An 18,768-nucleotide genomic window follows, 5' to 3' on the forward strand; every position below is an offset into this window, starting at 1 on the left:
TTCATTTTCACTCATTCATTCTTGTACATCTTCCTTCCTACCCTCCCAGTTCACTTTGTTTTCGTTATGTGCCTTTAGGGAGTTAGTGACTCATTGCAACCCCCTGTACAACAGCTCTGAACCCTGCTCTATCCTAAACCAAACCCTCATTATTTCAGTCACTGAGCCAATCCATTTCATGGAGAGTCTTCCTGTCTTGTGCTGTTCCTCCATCCTCCCAAGCGTGACGTCACTCTCCAAGGATGGATCCTTCCTTGAAACGTGCCCAAAGTATGTCAGATAGAGCTTCAAAATCCTTGCCTTCAAGGAGCCGCCTGGCTTCACTCTCTCTAAGACTAACCTGCTTATTTTATTTTCCTTTTTTTAAAAAATAAGTCTGTATTCTCTGAATCTCTACAACATGTACATCCTATGGATGGCCAAAGGAACAAGCTAGTGTGTCTTGGAAAGGGTACAGCCAGAGTACTCTTTGGAGGCAAAGAGGATGAGGCTTTGCCTCACATACTTTGCCCATATGGTTAGGAGACACTATTCCTTAGAAAGGTGGAGAGTTGGTGAAGGAGATGAAGACCCTTCATCTGATGGATTGACTCAGTGACTGCCACAATTGACTTTAGTTTGTCAGGATATGTGAATATGGCACAGGATAGGACAAAGTTCAAATCTTGTTCATTAGATTGCTATGGGTTCTCCCCTGACAGCTGGGCATGCAACTATTAGGAGCTTCAGAGTCTGCAGAGCTGGAGGCGGAGGAGACTAAGGGGTGTCTGAGTGATGTGACCAAGCCGCCATGGCTCGCCTCTTCCTCTCTCCTGCCGCCTTCTGTCTTGAAACTAACTTTTTTACTAAAAAGAAAGAAAAAAAAAAAAAAAAAGTCACCCTCTGCCCTTTGCACCATCTTTGCCTCTCGGCTGTCTGCGCTGCGAGAGAGCTGCTCCCGTGCATCCCTTCTACACTTGGGGCTGCCATCATGATAGGCCTGTGTCTTTCTTCTCCAAGTTCCAAGTTCTCTGTACTAAGGGCTCAGGAGAGAGGAACAGCTGTAGACCTTGAGCCAAAGCCTATAGAAACTAACGGAAGAACATTATAAACATCACTGGCTCCCAGAGAAGCCCTTGCAAAGGATCAGGTGACTTGTTATGTACACATCAACCATAAAATGGATCCTCTGATAGGACAGGCAGCACAGAGGACTGGGCTGAGCAGTCAGGAGCAGTTCAGGCTCCGTCCCAGTGATCTCAAACTCTGGGTTGAACCCTCGGAAGTGTCCTACAGAATCCTATAGGATGGCTCCATCTGCCTGCTGTAGGAAGCCTCACCAGCACGATGTAGCACTCAATACAGCACCAAATAGTAGACAGCAGAATCTACGGTAAAGAGGAACTTCTCTTGGGCAGAATAAGCCTTTAAAAACCTACAATATGATGACTGTATCAGGTGAAGAAGATAAAGTCTGTGGCTGGATCTTCTTCTGGAAGGTGGATAAATTTGATTTTTGCTTTGGATGGGCTCCTGTTGTGGATGGATTATGGAAATGAAACCATGAAACAGCTGTGAAGAGCTGGCACAAGATAGAGTGGGTTAAAAAAAAAGTGAAAGTGCCATAGTTTGGACAATACCTTTCAATGACTTAGTTACCTGTGAGACCAAGTAAATGATCACTCTATTTGCTAGGGAGTGAAGTCCTTGAGTTGTTTTAGTTTCTTTCAGATGTTATCTCTAATTTTTACATCAGTCCCTTTCATGCAAATCTGTATTTCAAACACACTTTCTCTGCAGTAGATCTTAAAGGGGAAATTACACTATTGCATGAAAATTGCTAACCTCTTTGGCAGCTCAATAGGAAAGCTCAATGTTTTCAATATGGTAGTACAGGAAATTTTATGACAAGACTTTTTGCCTAGCACTTAAATATGTATAAATGTACATAAAACAAACTAGTAAGCATGACCTGGGGAAATGGTCAGACCTTGTATTGTGTATTTGGCCTTGAGAGGAGCAAGTGACCACAATCTGCCCTGGAAACAGGCTTTAAAAAGACACTGTCTTAACTGTGGTGTTAGCACCAGCCAGCTCTCTGTACATTTGCTAGCTTGTAGTTTTCTAAAACTGAGTAAACTTCTTATTTTTAGAAAGTGGAGGTCTGGTTTGTAACTTTCCTTGTACTTAATTGGGTAAGAGTTCTTTCCACAAATCATCATCTATTTTGTAAACTTTGTTAGTCTTCTTTTATTTGGTAAATTACGAACTTGTGTAAATTTGTACAGTTCATGTATATTGATTGTGGCAAGGTTGTACAGTTATCTATATCTTGGATGAGAAATTTTTCCTATCTCTATAATAAATTGTTTCTTATCTTGGCATATAAAAAAGACTGCTATGGATTATACTTGATTCAATGACAACTAAAAACAACATAGATGGAATGAGAAACTAGCTTATTTTATTGAAATAATACTTTTTCTTTCAAATTTACTTTAATTAATTCCATTTTGTTTCATAGATTCCAGAAATATCATCTTCCTTTGCATATGTTACTGTTGCGTGTTTGGGGGCCAAATCAAGTGTTTTCAAAAAAGAAGCAAATGTACATAAAAAAACCAGAGAGTCTAGTCTTCGTTCAGACTGACAAACCTATCTACAAACCTGGACAATCAGGTATAAACATCTAATGAACAAAAGCAACTTTAATGGGGCCGGAGTGGAGTCTCACACTGGATTGATTTACATTTGTTGTTTGTTGTGAGGTACTATCAAATCAACTTCAACTCACAGTGGCATGATGTACCTTGCCAAACCTTCATCATCTTCTGTGCCTATTCTACTCACCATTCTATTATTATTATTATATTCACCTACTATTCTATTCACCAGGTCGATCTAAATCAATGAAGGGTTTCCTTTCCTTTAATGACCCTTTTCTTCTCCAAGACTGATGCCTTTTTCCAAAGACTAGCCTCTCTTGATAATATGCTCAAAGTATGTGAGACACTCACCATCCTTGCCACTATAGAACATCTGGACTGCATATCTTCCAAAACGAATTTGCTTGTTCAGTACTCTTCACCTTCACTGTGATTCACAGACACCAATTCCTCTCCTGTCTTCTTTGTTAATTGTCCTATAGTCACTGAAATTCTGACATGATGTTATCTCTGTTAGTTCCCCGCAATTCTAATGAAGGGTCTCATGAGAAAAAAAAAAATCTCTGTTTCAGTGAGATTCCGCATCATCTCTGTGAACATCAATTTTTACCCTGTGGACGAAACAGTAAGTTTTGTGACAATGATTAAAGTTAGAGGAAACGTTCAAGTGTTTAAATTCTATTATTTTGGAGAATTTGAGAGCAATGCCAATGGAATAAGGAAAGTCATGACCCAGACAATTTATCAACTATGTTCTTAAATGAAATATTCAGTTGAAGGTGCTACAAGTATAATTAATCCACTGGAAGATCCTAGTCCTTTCCTTAAAAAAAATGAAAGAAAAATGTGTTAAATTTCTGTCAGATAAACTATTATATGTTTCTGAAATTGTACCTTATACTACAAAAAGAGTAGTTATGACTACTTAAGCTCTTCTAAACTATACAAATTACTGTGAACCAAACAGTACATTGACTTGTATAAAATAAAAAAGAAAAAGATCACTTTATCTGCTCTATATACTTTGGTGACAAATAATACTTCTAAATCATATCTCACAAATCTTATTTCTTTATCTTCAGTTCCCTGTGGTTTACGTTGAGGTAGGTACTAAGTATTAAAGCTGGAATGAGAACTTGCAAGGTATGTTAAATGGTCTCTCCCCTGTCCATCCCATATCATTTTACTGAAACTAAACAAATACTGTATTTTCCCTGGTTATGTCCTTTGTAAAAATTGGTAAGCACTAAATGAAGGAACATAATCTAAAAAAATAAATATATATATGACTGCTTAGTTTTGAGTATTTCTGACCAAAATTTCTAAGTGTCATTTAAAAGACATTAACCACTGTAAATTATTGTCTCTTATATCTTATATTTGTATCTTACTCTATTCTCGTAAAAAATTCAGAGGAAACTTTGCTAAGACCTTTGTTGGTGCAATTTATGGACAATCTATTTTGCAAAACCTAAGGTCAATCTTACCTAAAAATCTTTTCTTCACATAACAATATGTATATCAATTATTTGTGTCACAATATCTTTATCTACAGAATCCCAAGAAAAATAGAATTTTCCAATGGCAAAATTTCACACTGCAAAAGGGACTCAGCCAGCTCTCTTTCTCACTCTCAATGGAGCCCGTTCTGGGTTCCTACAACATCATCCTTCAGAAGGAGTCAAGTGAAAAGATAAAGCATTCCTTCGAGGTAGAAGAATACGGTAAGATGTCTGCACATATAAAAAACATCAGAGTAACATCTGAGTAATTAATAGTTTATAGTTTGTACATGTAAGTGGTCAGAAAAGTATATTTAAAAGTTAAAAATAAACTTTTCTATTTCCATGTATATTTACTACATACTTTTCATGCATGTTCACTTCTTACTACAGTCCTATGGGACAGGCATTATTGGTAAGGGTCATCAACTTGAGTAAGGATCATATGAACCAAAAATCTGAATCCTGTGCCATCCTCACTGTCTCTGATACACTTGAGACCATTGTGGCAATCACTGTGCCAGTCCATCTCATTAGCGGCTTCCTCTCTTTGGCTGACTTTTCCAAGCATGATGTCCCTTTTCAATGAATAACCTTTCCTAGCAACATGTCTAAAGTATGAGAGACAAAGTTTTGCCATTCTTGCTTCAAAAACTCTGGCTGCACCTTTTCCAAGGCATACCTGTTCATTCTTTTGAAAGTCTATGGAATATTCTATACTCTTCTCCAACACTACAATTCTAAGATATCAATTCTTCTATAATTCTTACTTGTTACCAAACTCTAAGACATATAGTAAGTTATTGAAAAGAACATGTCTGAATCAGATGCACCTTACAGTGGCCTTTACCTAAGCAAAATATCTCCTTATTTCATGACTGCTATATCAAGGGTGTTAACTGTGGATCCAACTAAGATGAAATCATTGACATTTTCTATCTATAATACATCTATCATGAAATTACCTATTGGCCCAGTAGAAAGGACTTCTGTTTTCTGGGGTTTTTTTAAATAAAATTTTTATTATATACTGGTTTACTTACAAAGTTCTTCACACCGGATCATTACCCTATCCTTATCCACCTCTCTCTCCACCCATCAAAGTATTTGACCCTATGATAACTCATAGGGATTTTTGTTTTCTTGATGTTGAGATATAATCCATATTAAAGGCTATAGTTTTGATCTTCTCCAACAAATGCTTCAGGTCCTCCACACTTTGAACAAGAAAAGTTGTGTATCTGTGTAACACAAGTTGTGATGAGTCTTACTCCAATTCTGATACCACATTCTTTTTCATAGAGTCTGGCTCCATTAATCATTTGCTCAACATACAGGATGAATAAGTATGGAAAAAGCATATAACCCTGATGCACATCCTTCCTCATTTAAAATCATACAATATTTCCTTATTGTGTTTGAACAACACCTTCTTGGTCTAGGAATATATTTTGGATGCATACAACTAAGTGTTCTGGAATTCCCATGCTTCTCAACGTGATTATAATATATTACAATTATCCTTATTTCACTAAGAATAAATCACTATCAAAACAGTAACTTAATCAACATCTCAACATTAAGAATAAAATATTTTAATAGATATCTAATTTTAATTTATTACTATTCAAAGATTATTTGTTATTATGTGATTGGCGTGTGCTGCTGATCTACGACAAAGTTCTTCCTGAGATGACATTATAACTATAATACACACTGACACTACTTTAATCACAATGATCACTTGTATTGAAGTAATCAAATTACTTGTTTAACATTTCTAATACAATTAAATATTTCATACTATAGCTAAGTGGTCCTGCTGCAAAAGAATGATTCCTCAAACTCACAAAAATTACCATGAAAAGGATGAAATAAGGACTTTGAATAGAAATAGTATTTTACATAATTGTGGATAAACTAGAAAAGTAAATGTTGAGCACAGAGTGTTGACAAATAAAATAAAATTTACTCCTATACCTTTGGTAGACTAAAACAATTGCTATCTAGTGGAGTCAAATGTGTTGAAATCTCATATCTATCAGAAGTGAATAGATGTATTGCACTGTGTAAGGTTTTGAATGGTTTTTTTTTGTGTAAGGTTTTGAATGGTTTTTTTTTTTTTTGTACAAATTATATCTCTAAATCTTTGTTCTAAGTGCTTTTTGATGAACCCAAAATTTTTATATTTTATTTTAACTTGTTTTGCTTACCAAGTTTGTATACATTGTATTTCACAGTATTCTTCATTCTTTTTGTTTCATACAATCATTCCCATACAATATGTTTGTTTTGGTTCTTTTCCCCTTTCTTTTTAAGGAAATATTTTATTTCTACTCTCCTGCTAGTGATCAAAACGTTTTCGTTTTTTTATATTGGTTTGTTCACAAAGTTTGTACACATTAGAATACTATTCAGCACTCAGAATCGATAATTTCAAAAAATACTACATAACTTGGGAGATTCTGGAGAGCATTATGCTTAGTGAACTAACTCAGTCTCATAAGGACAAATACTGTGAAGAACAACTAGTAAAATAAGTTGGGAACCAAAGGGAGAAGGGTGGGAGCAGAGCAGTGAGGATGGGTAGGGGTGAAACCAGAGTTGCACAGTTTGGTACTTGGAGAGAGGGAGTAAGGAAATGAGAAGGATCTGGCAGATACCTGAATAGACTGAGTAATGATGGTCAAGGTCCAATGGTGATTGATTTTTATAAAACACAATTCATAGGAATGATTATATGAAACACGATATGAATGAAGAATATTGTGAAATTCATGCATCGTGTTCTGTAAAATTAATCACCATTGGACAATGCTGGTCTCAAACTTTTAATCATCGGTTTTGCATCTAAGTATGTTAATCATTTGCACCACCAAGGAACTCTAAATCATTGATGTTGCTGCTATATACCATCATGTGGGAATGAACCCACAGCTGACCTCTAACAGGTTGTCAGAGACAATAAATTACATAACCTTCCTTCTTTCATTGGCGCAGCTAGACTTGAATCATGCTTCTTTGGTAACCAACAAAAATGTTTACAACTAAGCCTTCCTAAAAGCATTGATAATAATGAATATAAGCTCTCAAAGTATTATCTGGGTGTTTGGAGAACCTAAAACTTTCACTGCCAAGGTGGACCACAAAGGGGAATTAATTGATGAATCCATGAAATACTGTTACTTCTGCACAGCTACCATTCAGTAGTTCCAAAGCCAAGTGCATGGTGGTAGATATGTAACTCTATTAGTCTGTAGGGCTAAGGTTGGTTAAAAAAAGGTGGGAAGGAGGAAGCTGGACACAGAAAAGAAAGGGACATACTGGAATCTCTGGGTTCATCTACATCTGTCACTTCCTCTATGCTGATCTTAACAGATTAATGATTGCCTCCTTTCATCTTCCATTATAAAAACCTCATTGCTGTTGTGTTTTAATTGACTCAGAGCTGGTCCTCCAACAGGCTTCAGAAGCTGTAAATCACAGTGGAGAAGGAAGATTGCTCATCTTTCTCTCATGGAGCAGCTGGTTGGTTTGAACTGTCTTTGACTTGGCACCACGACTCCTTATTCAAACTATGCAACAATTTCTAGAAAGAGATTCTGAAAATGTTATTGTTGGTTTTGTTATTGTTTAGTACCATCAAATCAGAACTGACTCATACCTATACCTCCAGCAGGTTTTTAGAGGCAGTAAACTTGGGAGAAGACCGCCCATATTTCTCCTGCAGAGGAGCTGGTAGATTCAAACCCTGTGCCTTTGGGTTGGCAGCACAACTTGTTACATTAAGCCACCAGAGCTCCCCGCTGAACCACCTAAAACAAGTTAACATAAACTTCCATAGTGAACAATAGCATTTGCCTTAAACTTGCTAGAGGGACCGCTATGTGTCAGTTCTAAATCAAAGAAAATGATGAATGAGAAAATAATAATTCTGTCAGTAGTGTTTTTGACACTCTTTAAAATCATTTATTGTTATATGATCCCATTTTATAAGATTCAATATTATAATCTATTACTGACACTTAGATGGTCCCATTCTCACTTCTTTTTCTCTTCTAATCAAAACAGTTTTGCCCAAATTTGAAGTCCAAGTGAAAATTCCCAAGAGAATTGGTTTTACAGAGGAAGAATTTCCAGTATCTGTCTGTGGCCTGTAAGTTGTATTAAAAAAATTAAATAAAATCTCATTTCTATTTCTCTACTCATTGACTTCACAACTGGTACTAAGGCAATAGGATTCAAACTAGAATAGGCAGAAACTTTTTGACTAATAAGCTAGTGTATTTTATGCAAATAGAATACATGTTATGTTTTTCCACAACAACAAAAACAAACAAACAAACAAAAACACTAGAATAGGCATAAGAATCTACTGGAGTGCTTCACAGATGTTTAGATTTCCTAGGCCCACATCCAGAGATTTTAAATCTGATGACACATTCAGAAATTTGTACCCCACTATGTACTTCTTGATGTCCTTCTCCTAAAATGAAGAGGATATCATGATTGGAAGGGTAGAAGGATAACTCAGGAAAAGAAAACCCCGATAAGATGATTGACACAGTAATTGGGGTAATTGTGTTAAGTGTGTCAGAGACAGTGAGACTGGCTCAGGATAGGGCAGGGTTCAGAGCTCTTGTACATGGGGTCATTGTAAGTTGCAGGTGACTCAATAGCACATAACAACAACAACAATAACATATACTTCAGGTAGTTTCTAGTTAGTTGTCTCATTAAAAAAAAAACACCACCAAAAAAATAACAGAGCAAAACCAAACCAAACAAACCCATCATTTTTTCCTCCTAGTACGAATAGACTAAATTCAACTTTTGCATTATTTTCTTCCATCATGTTTGGTAAATGAAGCTGATTAGGATATTGTTCATATAACATACTTTATTTCTCACTACTGATTCTCTAGCTTCTCACTCATATCCTTAAAATACATATATATATGAATGAAACAATATATTAAAAAATCAAATTCAATTTTGTAGAAGTACATATATGAGTTAGGGATGACTTAGAAAAGTGCTTTCTATATATATCTTAATGTATTTCTTTAGATGAATGTATTTATTACTTTATTACTCTAACTAGCTAGTAAATCATAGATGGCCCAATGAAGAAATTTCTGTGTTTCTTATGTTAAATATCTGAGTATGTGTCACTGCCCTCCTCTTGCAGATATACATATGGAAAGCCTGTCTCTGGTCTAGTGACAATGAAGATATGCAGAAAATATATTCACTACCTATCTGGATGTTCTGACCCAGATTGGGATGATTTCTGTTATGAATTTAGCCAACAGGTAAGTAAGTGGAAGTCACTCTATCCAGGGAACTAATACCAGATTTTTTTCCTCTTGGATTGCAATAATGAATACAATATAGCTGTGAATAGTCACTGTGGGAAACTGTGAAGAGAAACACTGTAAAAATACTTGGTAACTTTTAGACTTATTCTCTCCCCCATAGACTTCAATGTGGTAAACATATTTCATCCAGTTTTTCTCAAAAGTATTATATTTTAGGGCATTATTTTTATCGTAGGAGTATGCAATGAGGGTTGCAGAGTGGATTATATTTGGGGGTAAGGGATGGGGTTTGGGGAGGTGTGGGGGGGATTGTGTACCAATGAGGGAGTTTTTCTTTTGCTTTTCAAGGAGAGGAACAAACGGAGGGGGGGGGTTGTGCGGGGAGAAGGGTGCAACAATGAATGAATGGAATCCCAAAACCTCTGTAGATGTTCATTGAAATGAAAAATAAACAACCTAAATTTAAAAAAAAACAAACAAAAAAACCCCAGACATTGGGGGGGGTGGAAAGAAGAACGAACTGGGGATGAGGGTGGAGAAAACAGTGCAACAATGAATGAATGAAAACCCAAAATCTCTGTAAATGTTCATTAAAATTAATAAAATTTAATAAAAATAAACAATTTAAAAAATTAAAAAAAATACTTGGTAACATTACGGATCCACTGAGGGTTATTGTTTTGATTATGGGAGTAGCTGTTTGAAGGTTCAAAGTGTGAATTATAATGACATGATTGTGCCATATTTGTAATCCTCTGTAGTGAAGACTCTATGCAAAGTACAGAGATACAAAGGAATTATCTCAAGTAACTATTATGTAACACAAAAAGAGTACTTAGAGTGGTTTACAGGAGAATCTAAAGTGTATAGGGAAGAATAATAAACCAATAGTGAGCTGAAGAGGAAGACACAGAGAGACAATGAATTTATTTCTGCTGTTAGGAACCATCAAGTAGACTACAACTCGTAACAACCTACAAACAACAGTCTACATTGCCTCGTTCTGCACCATCCTCAGTCTCCAATATGTTTGGGCCCATTGCTGTGTCAATCTAATTTTTTGAGGGTCTTCCTTTCTTTCTCTGACAGTCCACCTTTGCCAGTATAATGTTGTTGTTGTTGTTGTGTTCCCAAGGATTGGCCCCTACTGACATGTCCAACGTATGCATATGAAGTAGAGTTTCACGATCATTGGCTTTAAGGAATACCTTGTTTGAACTTCCTCCAAGATATACTTATTTGTTATTTTGGCAGTCTATAGGCTTTTGATTCCTTGACACCTTGTGTTACGGGTTTTTATTGTAGATCCAAGTAAAAGGAAATATTTGACAACTTCAGTCTTTTCTCCATCTATCATGACTTTGTCTATTGGTTCAGTGGTGAGGATTTTTGTTTTCTTGGTGTTGAGATGCAATCTATGTTGAAGGTTGTAGTCTTTATTCTTTGCAGCAAATACTTCAAATCTTCTTCATTTTCAAGCTAGGTTGTACCATCTGCACAAAGCAGGAGGTCCCCTTTATACTAAATAAGAGATTTTAATAAAGTAATTGAGGGAGATAGCAAAAAAGTAGATTATACCACAATAAAGTACAATATATAGACTAATAGTTTCAGAAAATGAGTATTTAAAAGTGAGCAAGGACTATAAATACATGGAGAAAAGAAGTTATTAAAGCAGTAGAGGACAAATAAATGAGAAGCTAGGGTTCTGAGTAGGCTATCAAGATAAGCAGTAATAAACAAGAGAAATTAAAACATGAAACATAATATTTTACTTGGAATTATATCTGTTCTTATTACTGTTATGGACACTGAGAATACATGTTGTTGTTGTTGTTGTTTAATGCCATCGAGTCGTAGACGACTCATAGCGACCCTATGAGCGAACAGCCTGAACACTGTTCGTACATAGAGTTTCCAGAGGCAAGCCATTTTGGAATACATAGAAGGCAAAAAAAAAAAAAAGAATCCCTAACCAATATTTAAGGCTCCTGGTGGTCTAATGCATAATACTAAGGCAACTAAGCAAAAAATTAACAGCTCAATTTCACTACTCACTCCATGAGCAAAAGATCCTCCTGTGAAGATTTTTTTCTTTTTTGGTATGGATTTATTAAAATTCTTTTTTCATTACTACTCATTTCAATAAAAATGTGTAGAGACTTTGGATTTCCATTCATTCATTGTTGCACTTTTCTACCCTCCCAACCTCCCCCCCCAATACACTCCCCTCTTGAAAAAGTAAAGCTAAAATTCTTTTATTGTTTTATAATCCCTCCCCCCTCATGTCCACTCCATTATGCAGCCTTTGCTCTGGACTCCTGTCATGACCAATATACCTAATCAGATATCCCTTTTAAACAGTTTTCTCCCTCATCTGATTCAATGCAGTATATATTATTTAAGCCGGCTTTATCAGTCTCCTCCCAACCCAGATGTCAGTCTTGTTTTACAACAGGGGCACCATGTAGTATTTGTCTTTTCTGTGACTGAGATATTTCACTCAGCATAATGTCCTCCAATGTCACCCATTTTTAATAATATTGCATGAGTATCTTGCTTTTCAATGCAGCATAGTATTCCATTATGTGAATTTACCACAGCTTCTCTATCCATTCATTTGTTGATGGGCACTTAGGTTGATTCCAACTTCTTGCTATTGTGAACAAAGATACAGTAAACATGGGTGTGCATATATATGCTTGGGTGGGAGTTATGGTTTCTTTAGGGTATATTCCCAGTAGTGGAATTGCTGGGTCGAATGGTATGTCTACTTGCAACTTTTTGAGAAAGCACCATACCACCTTCCACAATGGTTGCAACATTTTACATTTCCACCAACAGTGAATAAGGGTTCTAGTTTCTCCACAACCTGATAGCATTTATTGCTTCTATTCTGTTAAATTTTGTTATTTTTACTTGGGTGAGGTGATATCTCATAGTCATTTTGATTTGCATCTGTCTTAGAGCTAGGGATTTTGAGCATTTCTTCATGTGCTTGTTAGCCATCTGAATATCTTCTTCGGTGAAGTGTCTGCTCATATCATGTGCCCATTTTTCAATTGGATTATTTACCTTTTAATGTGAAGATTTAAAGTGTTAGAAAACCAATGGAAGGTTTCTATAAGTCATATTTAACTCCACAACAGTAGAGTTAGTTTGTTGGTTTTGGAACCAAAAATTTAGGTGTGTGGTTGGTTATGGAAAAATTCTTAGAAGATGTTCATCTGAGCTGAGTTTTGAAAAACAGTAAGTATTGGCCAGTACTTGCTATAGCTAATTCCTTAGCTACTTATAAAAGTGTTGCAAATCTGAGTTCATTTGGGAAGAAAGGCCTGGTGATCTACTTCCAATGTATGAGTGTATTCTAATCTGATACAGAGGAACTCACTGGAAGTCAAATTTTATAGGATCTGGTTTGATTTTTTTCCCTTTCAATGTTGAGCATGGGAAGAATGAGAAATAATGTTATTGGAAAATGTATGCAAGGAGGTAGAATTACAAAATACCATGGCAAATTGGAAAACTTCATATAGTGGAATCTTAAGATTTTCCAATGAGAAGAGTGAAAAGCAGATCTTCTAAATGGAAGTGATCATCCAAACATAATAAAGAAGTTTTATGCAATTATTACACATGGTACTAAAAGGATGACTAGATTACTTGTAGGATGTTCCAGTGATGTCATCCTTAGGGAGGCACACTGCTAAGCAAAACGTCTTACTTTTCAGGCAGTTCCAATCCACCAGTGGCTCTTTGGAGAAAGATAGGAAATCTCCTGTCGTGTGATTTACAGCTCAAAAACCCAAAAGAGACTCCTTTGCCAGTTCTGACTTGAAAGCAATGATTTTGACATTTGACTAATACCTGCAATGTTTGTTTTTTCCTATGACCATTAGCTTGGTAACTAACTTTCTTATATCAAATTAGAGATTTTCTTTCTCTCTCTTCAGGCAGACAAAACAGGTTGTTTCACAAAAGTGATAAAAACAGAAAGGCTTCAACTAAGACGAGGTGGATATGACATGTCAATAAAAGTGGAAGGAACAATCAAAGAGGAGGGAACAGGTCTGTATTATTTTGAAATGTTTATTAATTATGTACACATCAATTAAGCTACCATTTTATGTAAAATGTTATCTTTCTTGAATATTATTAAAATAACAGCTTACACAAAATTGCCCCCAAAGTGGTTGCTTTCAAGGAATCAAAAATCCAAAAATGAGATTATACAAATATACATCATAGAGTTTTCATAGGGTGAGGGAAACTAAGGGTCGAAAGGAAAGAACCTTGGTGACATAGTGCTAACGTTCTGCAATGCTACCTGAAAGGTCAGTGGTTTGAATGCACCAGCTGCTTCCACTGGAGAAAGATGAGCACTAGGATGTATTGTCTCAGTAACCAAAGAAAGATAACTGTGAGTTGAAGTTGACTCAAGGGAAGTGAAAAAGGGTCAAATTAATGTGAAGAAAGTGATAATTAATAGAAATAGAAATTGTTGTTGTAAGAAGGGTAAGAGGAAATGGGAATGGGGACCAAAAAAAGGAGGGAAATCACTAGTAGAGCAGAGGTTAGTAGGCAGATAGATGAGAAGGTAAGGATATAGGGAAGATTCAACGAAGGCTTGAAAAGATGGAGAGATAGTAAGTATAATCAATACTAATTAACTACATAAAATGTGTGTGAATTTTATATGAAGCACAATGTAAATGAAAGACTGTATAAAACAAAATATGTATTAATGAAACACAATGTATATAATTTATTGCATGAAAACCAACAAAATATTAGAATAAAAAAGAAAAATGGAAAATATTAACAAAATTAAATGCTTGAAAAATAACCATTGTGATAAGAAGAGTTCAACATATCTGACTACGCTTTGAATAGATTATACATGAAAAGGATTACATTGATGAGGAGGTGGTTTGTGTTAGAAATTTAAGAATATTTTTGACAAAGAGAAAAATTCCCTAGATAGGAAGTTATAGTTAGAAGGGAGGTGAGACAGGCAGAAATGAAGATAGAGTAAGGTCACTGAGGATATGTTGTTGTTTTTGTTAGGTGTCACTGATTAGAGTATACCCCATAGTGATCCAATGAACAGCAGATCTGAATCTTTTTCTAACCTGTACTATCCTCACACTTCCTGACACATTAGTCCCCTTTGTGGTAGCCACTGTGTCAGTAGACCTGATTGCAGGTCTTCTTCTCCTTTGCTGACCTTCTTCCTTCCCAAACATCATGTCCATTTCTGATCATAGTCTCTGGTAGCAACATGACCAAAGTTTATGAGGCAAAGCTTTATCATTGTTTCTTTCGAGAAGCACTCTGGCTGCACTTCCTACAAGACATATTTTTTTGTTCTTTTGGTAGTCCATGAGATATTCTGTACACTTCTCCAACACCACAGCTGAAAGGTATGAATTCTTCTGTCATCCTCATTCATTGTCCTGCTTTCAGATGCATAGAATGTGGAAAGTCCATGCCCTGAATCAGAGACAGACATAATAAAAAGCATAGGTGGACCAAAGAGAAATCCTTGTGAAACTAAAGAAATTGGGGTATTATGTATATTGATACATTTTTCTATGAAGCTGAAGCTGATAGAGTAAAAAAAAAAATAGCTATAATCTAAATGTAAGAAACCTGAACTTGGACCAGGAAGCAGTCCTCAGAACAAAGCAAGGGAATACTGCAGGTTCAAAATCAGGAAAGGAGTGCATCAGGGATGCATCCACATCCATACCTCTTCAATCTGTGTACAGAACAGATCATTCAGGAAGCAGGGCTTTGTGAGGAGGAAAGTGGCATCAGGATTGGAGGAAGATTCATCAACAACAAATGATATGCAGATGACATAATCTTCCTTGCTGAAACTGAGAAGGACCAGAAGCGCCTTCTACAGAAGGTTAATGTCTGTAGTCTTCTATATGGATTGAAGCTCAGCATAAAAAAAACAAAGATTCTCACCACTGGGACCCCTGACAACACTATAATAGATGAAGAGCAGATTGAGGTCGTTAACTATTATAGCTTGCTCAGCTACACAGACAACACTCTTGGCACCAGCTGTCAGGAAATCAAAAGACAAATTGCAGTGGGAAAATCTGTTGTCAAAGACCTCCCCAGAGTGCTGAAAAACAATGAAGTCTGTCTAGAAACCAAGGTGTGCCTGATCCAGGCCATAGTCCTCATAATTTCTTGCTATACATCAGAGATAGACAATGACTAAAAATGACAGAAAAAGAATCTATGTCTTCGAATTGCAATGCTGGAGAAGAGTCTTTAATATACCATGGATCACCAAGAAAACAAATAGGTCTTTTCTGAAAGATTTTGAAGTTCTCACATACTTTGGGCATGTGGCAGGGAGAGACCAGTTTTTGGAGAAGGATCTCATGCTCAGAGGGTGAAGGGACAGCACAGGAAAGGAAGACCCTGGATGTGATGGACTGATACAGTAACTGGGGCAATGGAGGTTAGTGTGTTGGAATCAGTAAGACTGGGTCAGTACAGTGCAGGCTTCAGAACCACTGTACAGAGGGTCACTATGGGTCACAGGTGATTTGGAGGCACAAAACAACAGCAATGAGAAATGTATTTTTTTAAAAACAACTACTAGAGGGAACAGGGAAATTTTCAACAAATAGAGTGGTTCAGCTTTCCTTGGTTCTTTTTCAGAGTTGGAACTTACTAAGTCTGAAGTGTGTGAAATCACAAAAATATTAAGCCAACTGCTTTTTATAAAAGCAGATTCACATTACAGACGTGGACTTCCTTTCTTTGGGCAGGTAAAAAAAATCTTTTTAACACAGTCATAATTTTTTTAGAGCCAATTTATTTAGACAACTAAAACAATTAGAAGATGTTCAGAAGCAGTGTACAATGAAAAATAAATTAAACCAATTACCTTATAATGTCTATCCCCTCTTCTATACAACTAAAGCAAGTCTCTTTGTTTTAAGGGTTCAGAAAAACAGGCCATTATAATTTTTTTTCTCCATAATAACGTAAACAGCTACAGGAAATCTAATTGTGGTAAGAGGAATTGGATATTGGCTTGCACATATTCATTCTTTTTAAATTTTATTTTAATAATTTTACTGAACATTTACAGAGACTTTGGATTTCCATTCATTAATTGCTGCACTTCTCTCTCCGCCCAGCCCTCCCTCCCCCCAGTTTTCTCCTCTCTTTGAAAAGTAAAAGAAAAACTCCCTCCCTGGTACACAATCCCCCGCCCCCCAGCCCTAAGTACATTCCACTATGCAACTTTAATTGTGGACTCTTGTGATAACCATAATACCCTATCATACATCGCTTTTAAATTATTCTCTCCCTCATCTGTTTCAGTGCAGTATACACAATTTATCTAGTTTTTCTCAATCTTACCCCAACCCTCATATCAATTCTATTTTACAGCAATGGCATCATGCAGTATTTGTCCTTTTGCAACTGAGACATTTCACTCAACATAATGTCCTCCAGGCTCACCCATTTTGAATAATATTGCATGAGTTCCTTGTTTTTCAATGCAGCATAGTATTCCATTGTGCGAATATACCACAGTTTCTCTATCCATTCGTTTGTTGATGGGCACCTGGGCTGTTTCCAACTCCTTGCTATTATGAACAAAGCCACAATAAACATGGGTGTGCATATATCTGCTTGGCTGTCAGGCACATATTCATTCTTAAGGTCAGTAGGCTGTTGTACTCCAAGAACATACATTCACCTGTGTTCCTATGATACTCTTGAGTTTTCTCTGACAGGTTAATACCAAGTTAATTCCAGTGCTGGAGCTAATGCATATTCCCCTTTATTTACTGTGCCATAGTCATAATTTAAGAATTAAAGCTTTGATATAAAAAAACCCAAACCTTAGCATCAAAATTATTTTACAAAAATATTTATTTATAATAAAAAAGGCATCATAATACACTATAAATTAGAAAAGAAAGTGTTACAAAATCCTTAGAAAGATTCTGTTTTTACTATTTAACATGTTTTTAATACGTTTTATGCTCAGTTTGGCTGAATTCTCCTTAATTAATTTGTATAGACAATTATTTTGCAATATTATTTTCCATAGAGATTATTTTAAGTGGTATTTTTATTAAATGTTGAGAAAAATTCCCTTCAAATTAAAAATTTGATCAATATTGATAATACTAATATTGATAAGTTTTAAAACTGTCATAAAATTTAGGAAAATACTCATTTTATATCATAAGGAATATATAACTTCTAGCCAATTTTTATTTTTTTAGTAGTTAATCTATGAATTGACAGTGTAGAGGCAACTGTCTCATTTCAATGTCATGCTTTACATTTTATACTTTCTTCATGGACTCTACTATTTTGTATAATATTAGCAAGAAATGAATATATGTAAAAATGTGATTGGACAAGATCATTTCAGGCTGAAAGAAGAGTATAAGAAAACAGAAGACTTGAAAGAGTATGAATTAATTAGAAATGTATAGAAGAGGTGAGAATGTCCAAAGTCATAGTGTAGGATGATTTTTTTCCAAGAACAAAGGATTTATTATTCATGCAGATCTCATAAAGGGTGTATAGCAGTTTAGAATATGTTTAGATTTGAACCTTCTTATAATGTATTGAGAGTTCTGGTGGCAAAACCCTTAGCTGTGCTGTTAACCACAAAGGTGTTGCCTCTCAGGCAGTTCAAATCCACAGGTGGTTCCTTGCGAGAAAGATGAGAAATCTCCTCCTGTATGATATGCGTTCAACTCAGGACCGCCTAGTAGCTGACCCTCCCCTGAGATTTTAGAGGCAGTAAATCACACAGATGATTGTCCCTTTTTCTCTTGTGAAGTAGCTAGTAGGTTTGAACTGTTCACCTTTGGATTGATAGCACACCTTCTTACCACTAGCCCACTAGCAAGCACTTCCTCCTGTGTAATTTACTGCTTTCCAAAACTCCTAGAGGGTCAGCAACAAGTTGTTTGGGTTTCAAAGGGAATGTGAGGGATTTGAGACATAGTGGATTAAGAAATGTCTGAAGTTTTAAGAACATCATAATCAGATAGGTTAAAAATATACATATATTTGGTCTAAAGGTAAAACTGAAAGAAAAATGTTAGTACTGGAAACTAGATGAGGATTTTGTGTTTTGGACTAGAATGGTAGTAGTGGATCATTTGAAAAGAAGCATAGAGAATTAAAATATGTTTTTCTGTCATTGTACCAGTACCATGCTGTCTTTACCACTACGGCAGTGTAGTAGGATTTGAAATCAGGGAGTGAGATACCTCCTACCGTTCTTCTATT

General features: G+C 35.9%; 1 protein-coding gene across 1 annotated transcript in view; it reads left to right on the plus strand.

Moving 5' to 3' along the window:
- The first annotated feature begins 1,286 nt into the window (after positions 1–1,286).
- Positions 1,287–18,768, plus strand: part of LOC102854533 (alpha-2-macroglobulin-like) — a 158,855-nt gene continuing 141,373 nt past the window's right edge. The window contains exons 1-9 of the mRNA XM_006901759.1: positions 1,287–1,372; positions 2,504–2,658; positions 3,218–3,270; positions 3,728–3,748; positions 4,201–4,369; positions 8,219–8,303; positions 9,339–9,462; positions 13,422–13,536; positions 16,156–16,265. Of these exons, the coding sequence (XP_006901821.1) occupies positions 1,287–1,372; positions 2,504–2,658; positions 3,218–3,270; positions 3,728–3,748; positions 4,201–4,369; positions 8,219–8,303; positions 9,339–9,462; positions 13,422–13,536; positions 16,156–16,265 (918 nt within the window). The remainder of the gene's footprint in view (positions 1,373–2,503; positions 2,659–3,217; positions 3,271–3,727; positions 3,749–4,200; positions 4,370–8,218; positions 8,304–9,338; positions 9,463–13,421; positions 13,537–16,155; positions 16,266–18,768) is intronic.

Source organism: Elephantulus edwardii, unplaced genomic scaffold (genome assembly GCF_000299155.1).
Source record: "Elephantulus edwardii isolate Elephantulus edwardi_28Jun2011 unplaced genomic scaffold, EleEdw1.0 scaffold00342, whole genome shotgun sequence".
In the NCBI taxonomy this organism is placed as follows: Eukaryota; Metazoa; Chordata; class Mammalia; order Macroscelidea; family Macroscelididae; genus Elephantulus; species Elephantulus edwardii.